The sequence below is a fragment of the Chrysemys picta genome, chromosome 1 (assembly GCF_011386835.1).
Source record: "Chrysemys picta bellii isolate R12L10 chromosome 1, ASM1138683v2, whole genome shotgun sequence".
NCBI lineage: Eukaryota > Metazoa > Chordata > Testudines > Emydidae > Chrysemys > Chrysemys picta.
In genome coordinates, this window is record NC_088791.1 from 104,821,317 (window position 1) to 104,840,226 (window position 18,910).

The window sequence follows — 18,910 nt, forward strand, 5'->3', positions numbered from 1 at the left end:
GCGTGCTATTATGAAAATGAAGCCTGGGAAAGCACCAGGGGTAGATAACTTGCCTGAAGAATTGTTAAAAGTGGTTGGCAAATGCAGTACTGATCTTATGCAGAAAATTTGTAATGATGTACGGATGACTAGAAATTAGCTGGAGGACTAGACAAAAGAGAATTTTTTTTGACCTTAACAAAGATGAGAAGCATAACAGAGCTCAGTAACTATCGTATCATCTCTCTGGTATCCCATGGAAGCAAAGTTATGTGCTACATAATCAAGGATCTCATGAAACAAAGGATAGAAAGAGAACTATCACCACAAAGTTGGTTTCAGAGAGGGCTGAAGCATCCCTGACCAAATAGCGAATATCCATCACATCACTGGAAAATGCAGAGTACACAATCTCATTGATCATGGGTTTCACCGACTACTCAAAAGCATTTGCTGTCTGACATGACCATCTTTGGAGGATACTGGCAGATGTAGGGATTCCAAAGCATCTCATTTAAATTGTCATAAGTCTTTTTACTACCAACAGCAGACCACGGTGCGAACAGCAGTAGGAGACAGTGAGTTGTTTTCCACTGTGGATTTTGTCCCAAGCATCTTTAACATAAATGCAGAATTTATTATCAGACAAGCCGTTTGAAGGTTTTGACAAAGTGGAAGGAGCTGGGATTTCCATTGATGGACACCTCTTAACCAATCTCTGATATGCTGATAACATGATGCTCTTTGCTACAACCATCAGTGCAATGCAACAAATGTTGGAGTCTGTAAAAACAGTTTAATGAGGAATATTGACCGTTCCTGAATATGATGAAAACAAAATGCATATACATTGACAGGACTAACAAGTGGACATCGTGATTAATGGACAAACTGTAGAGGCAGTAGATGAATTTAATTAGTTGGGATCATATATCAAATCAGGGAGGCCCTTCCAAGGAAATCACAAGAAGATTAGGAATGGCTCGGCCAGCTATGGGTTCCCGTAGAAAGTGTGGGGAGAAAAATATGGCATCTCAAAATGTATGAAGGTGCAATTGGTGAATAGCCTAACTTTTTCCATAGCAATGTATGGATGTGAATCGTGGGAAATTAAAGCTGCTGGCCAAGTTGACTTTTCCAGAGATAGTTTCATAGATGTTAAGGCCATAAGGGATCATTACAATAATCTAGCCTGACTTCCTGTATAGCACAGGCCTCAGCTTAGTTGTCTGACAGTGGCATGACTGAAGGTGCTGCTCCAGCAAATGACTTCTCAAGGTAGTCAGGAACATCAAGAAAAACGTCAGTTTGCACCGATGGCACTGATGCCATATTGATCCTAGCTTTGATAGATGGGGGTTAAATCAGAGGGGAAGGGTGTTGTTTTTATGGTGACAGTGACTGACTCCTCCCAGTCCCACTGGAGGACGCATCTTTGTTCCCCACATTCAGAGCACCACATCATGAAGACCATTCTTACAAGTTAGAAAGGGGTTTATTTTGGACTTATTAATGGCTTTCCTTCGCTAGCCAGAAGGCTCAATGTTAACAACATGGGAACTCCTCCCACACACCACCTTCCATGAGCTGCCATCCTGGAGAATGAGGGGCCAGGAATCCGACATGGCAGTTGCTGAGAGCTCTGTCACTAGGCTTAATTTGTTTTGGATTACATTTGACAGGGACAATCTAAACTTCACAACAGATTTAGCCTAGAGCACTGACCCGACAGAAACTCCACAGAATGTTTCCTTTAGATAGACAAAGACCAATCAGCTGAAAGCATTTGTCACCCCCCAGTGTGTACTTTGATTTCTTGGAAAAATTCAGTTGTAGCCCCATCATTTGTTTGTTTGTTCTATTGTTTGTTACCATGGACTATGGTACTATGAGCTTCCCCAAGAAGACTGAAGGCAGCTTTCTCATTCCTGTGTTCTAGATACAGCTGGGTGAACTGTTCATAACAAACAATTTATTCCACAAATTTCAACCTTTGTTCTGGCTTTAATTTTTACAACTCTGTTCTTCAAATTTATTAGACAAACATGTTATATGAACCAGAGGGGTAGCCGTGTTAGTCTGGATCTGTAAAAAGCAACAGAGAGTCCTGTTAGTCTTAAAGGTGCCACAGATGTATTGGAGCATAAGCTTTCATGGGTGAATACCCACTTCGCCAGACGCATGTCTTTAAGGTGCCACAGGACTCTTTGTTGCTTTTTACAGATCCATACTAACACGGCTACCCCTCTGATACTTGCAAGTAAAGAGACTCTGATGCAATCTTCTCTTGATGCTGATCATCTATGGTGGCCTTTAACCTTGATGTTCCTGACTACCTTGAGAAATCATTTGCTGGAGCAGCACCTTCAGTCATGCCACTGTCAGACAACTAAGCTGAGGCCTGTGCTATACAGGAAGTCAGGCTAGATTATTGTAATGATCCCTTATGGCCTTAATATCTATGAAACTATCTCTGGAAAAGTCAACTTGGCCACTCTGGTCAGAGTCCTCCAATCCGCCAATTATCAGCTAAGGAAAGGTACTAGCCTGAGAGCCTTGGAGATTGAAACCCTCTATTTATTCACAGAATAGGTTCAGCATGGACAACATCAGTGTGAGTGTCCCTACTAATGTGCCTCAATGCTGTTCTTTACTGCCTCTGAGGCGAGAGGGCAGTTTATTCCCCATGCCCATCCTTGGTCTCTCTGCTGACACTGCCAGCAAGTGTGACGCTTAAAGGGCAAGTCGTGTGTGGGGGCACAGGTTCATTACCACTTGGACTGAGGCCATAATATTGGAATGTGCTTTGAAAATGGAAGAGAGCGTGGTGAGCCAGGGTATTCAGGTGGTATCCCTGCCATGCCATGGTGTGATGGTTCTCCTGGAAACAATTCTCCTTTTATAGGAGTGGAAGGGAGCCAAGGGGTGGAGCAAGCAAACTGTGAGGACCTCCAGTATTTGTGCCGCACAAACTTTGGAAGATGCTAGCAGTCTGGGTTGTAACTAATAATTTTGTTGCATAACATTTTATTCACACTCTGAATCCATGGTGCATTGTTTCAGTTCATGCCAAGTAATGTTTATGACCTGAGGCAGCTTGAAACCTAGTTTTCCAGAGGCGAATAGTGAAAGCATATGTAACTCTTTTGGAGCTGGCATCAGCCTATGGTCTGCTCTGACTTATGCTAATGGTGGAGGACTGATGTAGCTGAGCGCGGCTCTGCTCTGAGTTCTGCTCAGGCCCCTTGACACACCCCTTACCTGGCTCCTCCCTTTGCCAGGGGCGAGTGTGTGGGGCAACCAGCACAGCAGCTCCTGGTTCCCTTCCACAAGGGGAACATGGGATGCGCTACATCTCCTAGTTTAACAGTTCTGTAGCCATATTGTCTTGACAGTGGCCATCCGTATTATTCACTTCGGCTGCATAGATTTCAGGGTCATTGGAAAAAGAGCGCACTCAGTGTGATTTTCCCCCCCCCCTCTCCCCCAAACATTGGCCCCAGTCAAGGGCTGGCCCTAGACCAATTGGTGCCCCAGGCAAAGAGTGTTTTTGGTGCCCCCTTTCCATTTGTTAAACTTTTGAATCCTTATTTTTTATTACATTTGTAGCCCATTTCACTACTTTGATGCACAATTTGCATGCATGATTTATCCTGTCATACAAGATGATAAATTTGCATGCTAGGATCTGTAAATTTGTTGTTCATGCCATATGTAAGCAAATAAAAATTGTTTTCTCTAAGCTTCTAGAAACTTTTTAATTTTAAGAACTGAAATGTACTAACATCAAGTCATCAAACATGTTTTAAGCACGGCAAAAGAAGTAACAGCATTTTTTATATTGTTGCGCAGATAAGAGTTCGATAGATATCTCTGGCATCTCATTAAATATGTCCTTTATTAGTCACTATCTACACGCTTCAAGTTTTAAAACACAAGTACACTTTCACAATTACACAGTAAAACTAGGTTCATAATATCGCAGCTGGGCTCTCACTTTACTTTGTTCTTATATCTCACTGACTGATTGGCAACATCCCCTCCCCTTACATACCCGCAAGGGCATGGCTGACAGCATTCTAGGAGGTTCAAGGAAAATGTAGTTCTCGGAAAGTCTGGAAGGTTCCACGAGATTCTACAAAGAACGTTCTAGGAGGGTTAGTGGAAAATGAATCCACATACAGAATATCTGAAACATGTTACTGCAACATTCTATTTTCCCTTTGGTTGCTAACAACAAAAACAGCACACTGGGCCCAGCGCCTCCCCCTCCCCCGCCAGGCCCGATACCCCAGGCAGTCCCTGGGTTGCCTGCCTGTAAATCCAGCCCTGGCCCAGTCACTTGAACTGAATGTGAATCTCTGTGAGCTGTAGCAGTATTAAATCTTTGTGCGTCAATGTGATGGGGTGGAGACACCTCCCTCAGTGGATGAAAAGGAGAGGTTTGAGTTTCTTTTCTCTCTGAAAAGAAAAGCCACAGTTGCATGCCCTCATGAGTGCAGGGATTTTCAGCGAGCCTTCCATGAGGGAAGTAGTTCTGGGCCCAGTTGTAGTGAATCATGTCATCCTCCCAGGGCACTAGAGGATGAGTACTCAGAGGACTTGGAAGTAATTTACATTACGAGCTAGACCATCTGTGGGGGTGAAGGGAGCAATCTCTCTTGTGAAGTACTTAAACATTGGCGGCACAAAATCCTCTTTTTGTTGGCTGCGATTAGAGACTTTGACAAAGAAAACCCTTTTGGATGTTTAAGGGTGAATTCTCCTCTCACCAGTTTCACACCAGTGCAGTTCCATTGACTGAAGTGGAGTTTACTCAGATCTACACTTGTGCAAGCAAGGTCAGAATGATGCCTTGAGTTTGTCTCTGGCTACAGGAAACATTTTGTAAATTTGACCAGGAAATCTTGAGTGGACCTTATTACAGCTCATCTGCCCTGTCTGTCAGATCTGAAGAAGAGATCTGTGTAGTTTGAAAGCTGCTCTCTTTCACCAACCGAAGTTGGTCCAATAAAAAATATTGTCTCACCCACCTTGTCTCTCTAATATCCTGGGACCAACATGGCTACCACAATACTGCAAACAACTGTCTGTCAGTGACGGTGAGTAGAAAGCAGTCACAGTTGCACATCCTTTCCACAGGGAGTGTGTTCCATCAGTTGTCAGTGTTGTATAATCTGAAATAATTCAGGTATGTTGGACAGTTAATCAAATGTGGTTCTGACATATTCTGAACTACATTCTCGGTAGTCTTTTAAATTCTGTAGGCACAGGAGGAATTTACTGATATGGCATTCTACTCGCCTAACTATTGCCAATTTTTTTTCATCATAAATGCTGTTTATCTTAGTTAAACAATTACCACTGCAAACACAGGCCTTTGTTGAGGAATGCATTCCTGTTCAGGATAACAGTTAAGCATGTGCTTAAATCCCATGGATGCCAATGGGACTTAAGCACATGCTTAAGTTATGCCCTGAATTGAGGTCATAGTCTCTTTCTTGTCTTAGGGTTTGATGCTGCAAGGTGCCGAGGTCTCAATGACAGCAATGGGAATGGAGGGTGCTCAGCATCTCACAAGAAGTTAGCACAGCCCATCAGTGTTGATTGCATTCCTTTAAACATATTAATAAATGGAATACTATGGTTTTTTTTTTTTTTCAGTTGTGAATCTGTGTTCCTTGCTGCTGCTTTAGGCAAGTCCTCTCTCTGGATAGGTATCGGATAACATGAAGATTATTTCCAGACAAATAAGCAATTTCCATCTTTCTGCCAAAATTTCTGAACCATGAATGTAGCTGAGCAAAAGCGGGTAGAATGTTTTTACAAATTAGCATGAAGACGTTAAGTTCATCACTAGGAAGGTTGATATATATATATATATTTTTTTAAAGAAGATCTTTCCACGGTAGCTTTCTTTTTTTAAATACTATTCTTGGTTTGAAACTTTCATTCTGGGCGTACATTTGGTGCCCAGATGGTGCAGGCACACACAGAAGCCCATCACGCTGTCAGGGCAGGCGGATACATATGTAAATATTTTGCCTTTTCCCCCTATAATATTTGGCTTTGTCTAATCTAATTGCTGTCAAAGGCAGAATGCAAAGAACACTTAAGAAAAGCAAACAGTGAGGACCTCCAATGTTTGTGCTGCACTAACTTCAGAAGATGCTAACAGTCTGGGTTGTAACTAATAATTTTGTTGTATAATGTTTTAGTCACACTCTGAATCCATGGTGCATTGTTTCAGTTCATGCCAAGTAACATTTATGACCTGAGGCAGCTTGAAACCTAGATTTCCAGAGGCGAATGGTGAAAGCATAATTAACCCTTTGGAGCTGAAAGACAGGACTCTTGGCATCATGTGTTTAAATGCCTTTTAAGTTGGTGCTAATGGTGGGTGCTCCATTCCTGGCCCTGGTACTGGATTGCATCATTTTCTCATTTGTTTTATTGGTGTATGGCGTATTGCTTTAATGTATTTTTCTATCATCTGTTGAGTATCAATCAGAGAGGTAACTGTTAGCAAAGTCTGTGTCTCCTCCGAGTGGTGAACTGAGCATGGCAGTGGAGTGACACTGAGAATATCTACTTATTTATTAAGGACCTGATCCAAAGCTCATGGAAGTCAAAGGAAAGTTGACTTTAGTGGGCTTTTGGTCAGACCCTAATTGCTTAGCAAAATGGTCTGATGAAAGAAATGTTGATGGGGGTGCCAGGGAAAGGGATGTAGGAACCCCTACTGTCATTGCAACCATCCTTGCATCACTGAACTTCTAAGTGTTTCTGATCAGAAGCAAATATTGGCTAAGGCATGAGTTGTGGGGGAGCCTGTGACTAAAGTGAACCCATTGCTTCCATGGGCATTACTTTCACGGAGAGGTTCCTCAGGAGACCAAATCTTGCAGTGGGGATTATTGTGGGGAGAGGGGAATGGCTATAAAAAGAAAATGTAGTCCCTCCAGCATCAAATCAAACAAAAAAGTAGTATCCCATACAGCTGCCTCCCATAGACTGCAGATGAAATCTCAGCTACACAATAAATAGGGCACAATGCTGGCCATTCATGTTTGAGTTTGAAGCTTGTCATTTTTTGGTCATGTGATGCCACTGCATTCTGCTTCTGTTCTGTTCTCTTCTGGTTCTTATACCATACGCATCACCATGGTATCTGAGCACCTTCCAGAGGTACACTAAGCTGCATGACTGTCATCTGTCAGGTGTGGTTCTCTGTCTCCTTCCTGTTCCCAGGGGAAAAATCACGTGAGCAGGGCCGGCTTTAGGAAGTGCGGGGCCCGATTCGAACAGTTTCGACGGGGCCCCGACAGGGATGACTTAAAAAAAAAAAAAAAAAAAAAACACATAAAAAAACCACGCGGGGCTTGTACTCACCCGGCCGTGCTCCTAGTCTTTAGCGGCGGGTCCTTCACTCACTCCGGGTCTTCGGCGGCACTGAAGGACCCGCCGCCAAAGACCCGGAGCACCTCCAGGTGAGTAAAAATTAAAAAGGTGCCTCTAGCCAGGGAAGGGATTCTCTGCCACTTGCCCCCCAATCTGGGCAGCCCTGCCACTGGACGCGGGGCCCTCTTAGGCATGGGGCCCAATTCGGGGGAATTGGTGGAATTGGCCTAAAGCCGGCCCTGCATGTGAGAATTATTTTTATATATGTATGATGAAATATATATATAAAAATATTTCATCTCTGCTCTACTATGCTTTTTCTTACTGAAGGACAGATCCAAAAAGTGTGCCCTCCATATCTGTAAGTAGGATAGCCCTAGTGGGTCAAAGACAGCCCTAGCAATCCCAATAGATTCAACGAAGTTACCCAAGCAGTTAATTTGGCTTTCACTCTGTTTTTTGGTAGTGAAGGGCCTTGACTGGGAGAATAAATTGCTCTTGTTTAACAACATTTTATTTATTTTTCTTTTTGGCTGTCACAGGAGCAATTGATCAGTGCACGTACATCAAGTACCACTACTCCTCAGCAACAATTCCCAAGAACCTCACCTACAACATCACCAAGACAATCCGCCAGGATGAGTGGCATGCCTTGCGTAAGTGTGTCCATCTTTTTTCTTCCTTTTCTCTATTGTGCACATAAAGGGCAATAGTAACCAGTAAAGGTGAACTGGGGCTTTGATAGACAACCCACTCAGAGATGCCTCATGCGGATAGTCGTCATGGCAGATAAGCCAATTTGCTGCTAGCACCCACAGCTCTGTGTATTTGTTTGGGTGACTGGAAATTCTGCATTAGCATGAAAGCATTAAGTGTGTGTGTGGGGGGGAACATTCATATGCAGAGGTTAGTATTGAATTAAATATGAACATGAATAAAATAATTTTTGTAATTTTTAATTCAGTAAAATCGAATGCATTTGCATTTTTCCCATGCATTTCACGCTGCTGCAGAATTTCCAGCTTCCAGCAGAATTCAGTACTAGCACATAGCAGAAATTGGTAGGTTCTGTCATGAAATATGTGGTTCTACCCCCCCACACCCTGTCTCTTGGGTGGGAGGCACTGCTCAGTGACACTTCTTGCCTTTGAGAGTCTAGGAAAAGAAATGCTGCTCTTTAAAGGCACAGGGAAGGATCCTGGCTTCTGGTGATAATTGTGGCCATTGGCCATCAACTTGTAGCAGTGACTGAAGCAATAAGACATGACAGGGATGGAATTGCCTGGATATGCAGAGCTGGCCTTATAGATTCTCTTCCTCCTTATGGGCTTGGAGATGGACAAAGAGTTTTCACTGACAAAATGGAAGAATTAGGATTTCACATGAAAGGGAAGATGCCAACAGGAGTGCATCCTCTTGTTATACATATATATTGGATACTGTGTTGTACTTTGGAAATTCTTCTCCTCTATTTTGAGCAGCAGTGACTATCTCCTGTCACCACCTTCTGGGAATCTCGCAAATTAATGCAGGAATTATTGTCTTTAAAAAAACATGTATCTTTAACTAAGCAACGTTTAGGGTTATGGGTCATTGAGAGGATGTACATGTATTTTCTTTCAACTGAAGTGTAATTGCTGACATGGCTGGTCATATTGGTCCCTTGGAGTGCTTCTCCCTTCCTGTTCTAGTGCTAAGCTCCGTGGGAGAATGCAAAGTGTTAGCAGCTGACTAGAATCTTTAGTAGCATATTTTCCAGTCTCTGAAGAGGCAGTCTAGACACAGAGTGTTGACACATTTACATATCCAATTTGGTCCGAGGCACTTTCAGGGTGAGGCTGTTGTTTATTTCCTCACTGTGGAAGGTACAGGGAATGGATGTGTGGGCGGGCGCATGTGCATCTGTGCATATTCCTGACCTAGATTTTCTTGATGCTTCATGAATCAGATAAGTGTAGGTAGATAGTTGTATGTGATTGAGGGACGAATCTGTGTCCCTCTCAACAAAGGTGAAAAAGGAGAGGCGTGCCTTGATAAATCTGTGTTTATAGATCAATTTGTCTTATGCAGTGGCTTTACATTTCAAAGTATTGGATATGTGGGGTTCATGCATAGCCACTAGAGGGTCTGAAGGTCACTGTATTTAACAATGAACTGATGCCATAGGTATATTTACTGTGTGGAGGTAGGTGTGTTTGTGACTTGCTACCTTATCAATTGACCAACTTTCAGTTTTAAAGGAGGGAGGGGGCTAGAAAAGCTCTCATTAGCAATCTCCTTTCAATTTCTTTTTGGGCTGGAGGAGGTGTTCCCTTTTCAAAGAGCTTCTGGAATCTTCATTAGGTGGTCACTAGCTTAGGCAAAGAGCAATACAATAAGTTTACTCACACAAACCCTCTGACCATATCCCCCTCCATACCCATGGACAACATATTGTACAGCTAGGCTGGTTTCATCCAGATCACAGCCTCCAGTTCTGGGACAGGTCATGGTTCTCCCAGCTGTGTGGGGCACACTAAGAGACAGGCCATAGCAGATACAGGGGCAGGCCTTCATTAAAGATGTTGTCCATGCGAATGAGGATGGTTTGATGGAGTCCACTCTCCTTTTCCCTTCCTATACCTGCTGGCTGATATCCTCAAAAGGCTATGGCAGCAATAGGCATAGAAGCTATTTGATTAGAAGAGTTACAGCTGTCACAATATTTGGGTTTATACTTTGTTTACCTTTGGCCTGTTACTCAGTTTTTAATGTTTCCTTTGCCAATGTAGCTGGAAGCATAAGTTAATTTTTCAAGAGGACAGAAATGAACCATGAGTTAATAGGAACTTGGCGAGCCAGAAAACATCCAACCCCCTAGTGTACCAAAGCTAGGAATTTATAGACATCATACTATATATTAGGAGTATAAGTCTTGGCAAGTTATGCCTTTTTGAGAGACCTCCAAGCAACATGTAGGTGTTGCAGGAAATGGATTGGTGATTCAAAGGCAACGTTCCCTCTGAGGTTATGTCTATACTGCAGCCATGGGGTGTGACTGTAGTTTGAGTGGACATTCCTGAGCTAGCTTTAATCTAGATAGCTCAGGTACTGGCACAGTGAAGCCGCATTAGTATGGGCTAGCCCTGTGAGTAATTACCCAGGGTTCCAGGCGGACTTGTACAGCTAGCACTGAAGCACATGCTGCCATGGCTACACAGCTCTGATATCTGAGCTTGCTCGACTAAAGCTAACTCAGGTATGTTTGCACAAGCTACAATCATGCAGTATAGACATACCCATAGTCAGTACTGAGCCAGTGCCCTAAGAAGCCCTGTGTGGCGGTAGTAGCTGTTTTCTGGATGAGCTATAAAACCAAGGCCCTGATCACTTGTGCTCCTTAAAGGTCCCCTGTACCTTTTTATACGCAAGGAGGTGTTCATGTCAGATGGATTCAAACTTGTGTCATTTATCCATCTCCCTTCATACACTTTTGGGGGATTCTGATAAATTGGGATCTAGATCTGAACCACCCCAGATTTTAGCTGTGCAAAATCAAAACTCTGACAATGAGGTTTTGCGAAACCAAAACCACTCCTGATTTTAGCCATATCTAGTGTTGATGTCCTGGTCAAGTTTCAACTTTGTTAATTATGAACTGTCTTGCTAGATTTTCTCTGCAGTTTTAACTGGCTACAGTATTCTTCAGTCCCTGACCTAAATGGTTGTTTAGTATTGCTGTGCATTGTTAAACAGTTCCACCCCAGAGGTGGCTACATTTCAGAGGAGGCTGATGTGATTCCTATGTAATTACTGTTTGTAAAGGACTAAAGAGCACTACATTCCGGTAAATTATTATTATATTGCCTGCTATACATGAATAATACAAAAATATTCAGGGGCAAATAATACCTGAAAACAAAGGGATCCATGGTTCAGCAATAAAGAGATGACTTGACAGTGAACATCCTAAGGCAGCACATCTTGCATCTTTCACATTTAGGATTATTGTCGCAGAGGCAAAGGATGAAGAGAATAGGAAACTGGAAAGCTGTGAAAAACAAGAGAGATCTTAACTGTCTTCAGGATTTTTTCTTTCCAATGGATCCGCTTCCCCCAACCCATCCTGAATCAATCCAGGAAGTAGCACATACTTTTTGCTTCAGGGGTAATAGCAGTCTTACTTCTAGCTGTGCACATCTGACACAAGGAGTCCTGAGTTTGGTTTTGGTAGCTATTATGAGCAGAGGCCAGATTGTATTTTGCGGTGGACAGTGAAAGTACTTGAAACCAGAACCACAATTAGCATAAGCAGAAAAGCCAAGACGTGACTAGAGATTGAGCTCCCCTCCTACATTCAGTACTGGTCCTCGCTATTCAGGGTTGAGGGAGTATGACAAAGTTACATGGGAGAAGGCTGGGTTATGGCTGCCTGTGCTTTACTCAGTCTATGGCTTCATAGAGGTACAAGAAAGAGGTAAAAGGTATAGTTCAGTACTCTAGCTCTAACCTTCCTCCAAAATTCACTCTGTGCCTTAGCTAGAGCCTTTGCTCTCCTTTGCCATCTCTAAATCACTATGCTATGATTTCCCTTCCCCCTCAGATAGGAAAAGATTGCTTTAGTTGGAGTTAGGAAGGAATTCTATTGCTCTTGCTACCTTTGCAGCAGCTCTCTTTGGTCTCATAACAGACTGTTAAGTGGTGGAGTGAGGGATAGATGGGCCCCTAGTGGTGCTGAGTAGCCCATTTTTCTCAGCCTGACAGCCACAATGGACTCTCCAGCACATTCCTTTTCAAGGGTGGGAGAGGGTGAGGGGTTATTCATTTGATACAGAGGACCCCAGTGACAGCAGTCAGCACAGTGAAGTATATCCTATAGCTGTGCTTTGAGTGATGCACCAGAAGAACCCAGGGGAGATGCTGGACCCAGAGGAATGACTGAGGCCAACTTTTTCATTTTTGATTTTAGCATTTTTTTTCAATTGTGTTTGGGATTTTCAAGATAGAACCTTGGCTTCAAATTGATTGCCTGTGGCAGTGAGAGCCAGGGAAATAGAACTTCACTTCCCTGTAATCAGTTCCTCTCAACAGTCTCTTGTTAAATAGGAATGGCAGGGAGTGTGACTGTAGATTTGCCAGCTCCCCCCATCAGGAGATAAATGTTCATCCAATTAAACAAAATGACAATCTGTACTAGCTGGGAGGGGAAGAGAAGAGGGAAGGAAAAGAACATTTTGACCATCAACTTTTAACATGTCTCTCTGGAAAATCCAAGCATAGTGATGGGGCTGGGGTACTGTAAGTGTATTTACCAAATGCAATGCTGTGAATAAGGCCCTGTGTACTGCACAGCAAGGTGGAGAGGAATTCTGCAGTAGGGTAACTGGCTTCTAAAGATCTTTGGCAACTTCATTAAATATTTTTTAAAAATTGAGATTTCTATTGAATTAAATCTAAAAATAAATAATCCAGTTAGGACAGTTGTCCCCGGGCTATTTATTTTAATATTAAAATCACTATATGTTTGGTAGTGGCATACTTTGGTTTAGCTTAAATCTGTTCTCAGTTGATTTAAGTTAAGCCAAAATAAGTCTGATTTAACCAAAATAAGAGTGTCCACACAGTGGGTTGACTAAACTGGTTTAAAATCGCACCCTTTTTTGGTAAATCCAATAATAGTAATAATCATATCCTCGGCTGGTGTGAGTAACTGGAGCTATGCCAATTTATACCAGCTGCAGATCTGGCCTTATCTATTTTGCCTATCTTGAAAACTTCTGGAGACCTAAATCTGGTGTACAGTGGTAAAGTGTGTGAAACATTTTGGTTGTTTTGAAGGCCACATTCCATACACCAATGAAACCACTAGGGAAAACAATGTATCCAGTTTGTGTGCCAGCTGTGCCCATCTCTAGTGCTGCTGAGGAATGAGGACCAGCATATAAAAATACCTCTTGTGGCACTCGGGGGACTGGAGAGTAGCTATTCCTTTGGTTCCACCTCACTGGAGCAGAAATAACCACCAGCTGACTCGTCTGGCATTATGAGCCATCAGAAAGTTTTTGGAAATGGGATAAGCAACAGAGAGCCTAGGATCTGGTTTGTTCCTTTGCAGCTATTAGGTGTTGGCCGTTGCTGAAGGCAGCATATTCAATGGACAATTGGGGCCAGAGTTTCAAAGATCATTAATCACCTAGAGATGCAGATAGATGCTTAGTGGGAATTAGGCATCTAGCTTGCCGACATACCTTTTTTAAACCCCACTAGGCACCTATCTGTATCTTTAAGAACCTAAACACCTTTAGAAACTCTGGTCTTAGTCTGCTCTGGTGTGGCTGCTCCTATGTTTCTGTGTCCTAATCCAAGTCCACAAAAAATAGTGGATGAGGCCAGCACAACTGTTTATGGCAACACTTGACACTTCTATCTATGAATCTCAACGTATTTTGTGAATATTAATGATTTAATGTCATGCTGCCTCTGTGAATATCATCACCCCCATTTTACAGCTGTGGAACTGAGACACAGAGAGGCTCAATGACTTGCCTAAGGTCATACAAGAAGTCAGTGGCAAAACAAGGACTAGAACCCAGGTCTTCCGAGCCCAAGACCTGTGCTTTAGCCATAAACCATTTATTTGTATCCCAAACCTGCTCTAAGGAAGGCAGGTAGCCAAATAATGTAGGAGAATAGAGATGGGGAAGTATTGTACCCTGATATAATGTTGTTTGGTAAGAAAATACCTTTTTAAAAGAACTACTTTGGTATGATGGCATTTTATTTTTGCCCTTCACTTCTATGGCTGAGTCCTTTTGGTCTAAATGGCTGCATGTGCTACGCTCATTTATTTCTTCCTTTTAAAATATTTGTATTCATTTTGTGTGTGTGTGTGTGTACACCCTATATTATTATTAAAACATGTCACTAAGAAAAATAATACAGCCATTAGAAGGACTCTGCCTTCTGAGCACTGTCACCCCAAGTGTACCTCTCTCTGGTTACTGAGCCCCAGCCAGGACTGCAGTCCTTGGGGCATTCAGGCAGTCTTCTGCATCATATTGCTTAGGGCAGGAAGGGAAGAACTGCTCCTCAGGAGGCCACCGAGAAAGGTATTGGAGTCTAAAAAGCTTACAAACAAACAAATTCCTGCCATATGTTCCTGGTTAATAAGATTTTTTTTCTTCATGAAAACAAAACAAACCCCCTGGTGATAGCAGGAACTGTGGGCAAATGCTACATGAAGCCCATACTGTTTGTAATCCAAAACACTGATGTGTGTCCCCTCCAGAGATCATATTGTATCACGTGTAGGCCTCCCAGATCAGAAGGGAGATAAAACATGCTTCCCTCTCTCCAAAGACCTTTGTTCTTCTCTTTCACAGGGCTCCACTGTCCTCCACACTACACATATTTCTGTATTTTTAAACCTTCTATTTCAACCTTCTGTGTATCACAGGCCTGAATTTATACTTTGGAATAAACTTGGCTAAAAGGGGAAAAAGCGTTGTCTGTTTTCCTCCAAGCCTTGCTGCTGCCACTAGGCCTTTCTTCCCCGACTACCTAGGCCTTTCCCATCAATGGTGATGGATGAACAGCTGTGTTTTGTGTTCCGGAACATGGGGCATGTGTTCCATCTGGTCATAAAGTGACCGTGGAATTGCTATGGAAACTGACTTCCTTTCCCTGTGCAACTTGGATAGAAATAGTGTCACCAGACTGCTTTAGAGAGATTCAACTTACAAATAAGTAGCTGATGCTTCCCCCAAAATGTTTAGAATATCCTGTTTATTTGGAAACAATTATGGTACTGTGTGTCATCTCCTCTGTATGTTTCTTTGTATGTTCATGATCATTATTAGTAAGGGCATTGGCATTGAGCATACAGCTTTTATGTGGCCAACCCTATTGTCAGGAGCAAAGGAACCATTATGCTTTGGCATGTTCATTGGAATGATAGCTGCCTCTTCTCCATAAACTCATAATGTAAGCTCATAATAATCCTATATATATTCATAATATGAGTGCATAATAATTATATAGCATCATGGAAGCCACCTGCAAAAAACTTATTGTGATGTCAGAAGGAGAAGACTTTGATGGTGGGCAGGGGGACAATCATCGGGGAAAGTGAAGAATTTATGGAAGATGGACATAATATTTTTATTTACATAGCAACTTCCATGTTAGGAACTTGAAGCATTTTACAAGCATGAATGATCTAACCTAGTGGTTTTCAACCTGTGGCCTGTGGACCCCTGAGGGTCAGCAGACTATGTCTGAGGAGTCTGCGAAAGGTTGTCGTTACCATAGAACAATGGTTTTCAGCAGGTTGTCCATGGCCCCCAGGGGGCCTACAGACTATGTCTAAGATTTCCAAAGGGGTCTGCACCACCATTTGACATTTTTTTTAGGGGTCAACAAATGGAAAAAAAGGTAAAAAACCACTGGTCTAACCCTCACGTTGCCTCTGTGTGGTGGCGGAGACGAATATTATCATTATTCCCCAATTTCGGCTCTGCAAATTACTTCAGCACTTGCTTAAGCCCCATTGAAGTCATGAGGGATCTGGATGGATGTCCTTTTGGGGCTCATCTGTGATACTGATACAGTAGCTAGCAAGTATTATTAGAGAAAAGACATGGGGCTTCACTTCCCAATCCTCAGGAGCTAAACACATCTGCATCCATCCCAGGAGCAAGATGCCGAAGTTGGCACAGACACTCAAGTCGTCTGCTTGACAATGTATAGGTAACACCATTCTGCTTTTTGGGCTGACCTGAGCTGATATTTGTAAAAGCAAGGGTAAATTTGTGTGGTTGTCGTTATATCCAACGATGCTGTCACCGCAGCACGTGTTCTCATGGGGCTGTATAGTTTGATCCGTGAGGAGGAAGATCATGAACAGATGTTATATAGGAATACGCAGGCTCCCACTGAAGACTTGGCATGAAGCTTGGCCTTTTTATTTTTTTTTCTCATTCAGTTTTTCACATCTGTTCTCCTCAAAGTGTTAACAACCTTTTTTGATAGCTGCTCCCCATTCAGGTCTGTCCTTAAACTTCAAAGAGTAGCCATCACTATTTATGCTGCATAAGGGCAAATTCTGTTTAAGGGTGTCCTTCAAGTGTTTTTGCTGACTACCCCTCTTGCGCTTTCCGAAGTTCAGCTCATGACAGAAAGCTTTTTTGGGGGGAGTCTCTCGTTACCCATTCTGATAACATGACATGTCCATCTAAGCTGAGCTTTGATGCTCATTGCCTTGATGCTGGTTGTTTTTGCTTTTTCAAGAATGTTAATGTTTGACACTTTGTCATGCCAGTGGACTTTCAGAACAGAGCTGAGACAGTGAATGTAACATTTTTCAAGTTGCTTAATATGTCTGTGGTACACTGTCCATGTTTCACATCCATATAAAAGGGATGCTGTCAGTGTTACACTGTATATTATCAGTTTTGTTGACTGTTTGATGGTATGCTGGTTGTGTATCCTAATGCGAAGTCTTCTGAAAGCCTGCCTTGCCTTTCATATTCTATTTGATGTTTCCTGATCCAGCAAACCATCACTTGAGATGGCATTGCCAAGTTATGTAAAGTGATGAACGTTCTGTACTATCAATGATGATGTTTGGCTCAATGGTAACGGTTGATGGAACTGGTTGGAAGAGGACTTCACTTTTTTCCAGACTGATGCTGAGTCCAAACTGTTCAGTTGCCTCTGAGAACCAATTTAGGATAAGCTGTAGGTCACTTTCACTGTGACTAAGTAGAGCACAATCATCTGCAAAAAGGGCTTCACGTTTGAGTTTCTCAAGAACTTTTCTTTGTAGTAAGTCTTCGGAGATTGAAGAGTTTTCCATCAATTCTGTACCTTATGATAAATATGTCATTATCATATCTGTATTAAATGCTGACTGCAGAGAATTTTTGCCCTACTTATTTTCTGAATAATAAGGAAAGCCGTATGTACGCGTAGCTGACATAAACAATCAACATCCTTCTTTCCTTGCTGCTATTTTTCTCTAGCCTTCCCATGCTCCTTCTAGCCTGCTATCCATTCTTCACATCCTCCTTCCTTCCTACCGCCAGAAGAATATCTGCATTGTTTTAAAAATTGCTAACTTGGCTTCAAATTTATGGACACCAAAGTATGACATCACTGCACCAGTCAATGCCAGTTGTTATTCCTGAATGCATATTGCTTATTAATATGGGTTTGAGACAGACCACTAAGAAGGTCAGTCATTTGGCAGCTGCCCATAGTCTTTCGAGTTCTGAAGGTCTTGGAATTCCATAATACTGTCTTCAGAGCAGGGTTTGAATAGTGTACAATAAATAATACCTAGGGTCACGCATTGAACAATGAGGATAAAACCAAATATTGAATAGCTGCTCATTAAGTGAGCACCGTCCATGTGCTGCACTGAATGAGGCAGAGGTCTTGTAGAAAAAGACATATGTGATCATGTAATTAATGATGGTGTCATAAACCATACATACGAAGGAGCTGGATTAAGGTTGTATGGGCAACCATAATTCTGGCATTTCCTAACTCTTGAATGCTTGACTTTTCAACCTCAATAATGTTCTTTTAACATAGTTGTTCTGTGTGTAATATTTGAGAATATTCTGATTCTGTGAACCTCCTGGCTGGCTGGGCTTTTTCTCTCATATGTATCATAGAAGAGAGTGGAAAGGTGCCTACTTTCATCCTTGAAAACAGATATAGGGCATTTAGGGAGATCCCCAGAATTATAGCACCATTGAAAGTGACCACCCCTCTCCCAAACCTTATCTATGATATTCTGCATAGGAATATTAGAGGCTTTTCCTATTGCAGTGCGGAGATGTTGACAGGTAAAGCATACCATCACTAATCATGTCAAATCATTCAGCCAGTCAAAATATAGCTCTATTAATATGCATGTGGCGCTCTCTCTGTCTCTCTCACTTTCTCTCTTGAGAGAGATGGGGGGAGGGCGTTTTTCTATGTCTCTTGGCTAATCAAGAGTGATGTCTGGTGCATTCATAGGGTGAGAACACTGCAAAATACAAACAGGATGATCTGATGGGTCTTTTCCATCTCTGACTTCTATAATTTTTTATTTATATACCAATTTAATGGCTGGTTTATAGTGATTTATATCCCAGTTTATTTATACACTAATCTGATGCCACGCCCCCTGCTGTTTGTGAAATGAAATCTGGCCAGTTAAATATTTCAAGGTGATTACATGCACACCGGTTTACCAATGAGAAGCAAATATTGCCTTGCTTCAATACAGACAGATTTTATAGCAGAATATTTTGGAGGTGAGGCTCTTCTGATCTGCTTAGATAAAGGCCTACACCAACCCTAATAAAACATCACAGCACTCAGTATGAGAGATGTGACTACAAACTAGGAATCAACTAACCTGACTTTGACCTGTTACAATCTTGAAGCTGAATCATGTAGGTGTTTTTAAAATCCTGATAGTCCTAGACCAGGGGCAGGCAAACTTTATAGCCTGAGGGCTGCATTGGGTTTTGGAAATTGTATGGAGGGCTGGTTA

At 42.3% G+C, this 18,910-nt stretch overlaps 1 protein-coding gene across 2 annotated transcripts in view; it reads left to right on the forward strand.

The window, feature by feature from the left end:
- The window catches only part of TMEM178B (transmembrane protein 178B), a 326,623-nt gene that overhangs the window by 89,203 nt on the left and 218,510 nt on the right, over nt 1-18,910 (forward strand). The window contains exons 2-3 of one of the 2 annotated variants that reach the window (XM_065565731.1): nt 7,923-8,036; nt 11,363-17,219. In XM_065565731.1, coding sequence (XP_065421803.1) covers nt 7,923-8,036; nt 11,363-11,637 — 389 coding nt within the window. In that variant the 3' untranslated portion in view covers nt 11,638-17,219. Of the gene's footprint in view, nt 1-7,922; nt 8,037-11,362; nt 17,220-18,910 lie in introns of those variants that run through there. The other variant, XM_005296362.5, reaches the window with a different exon arrangement.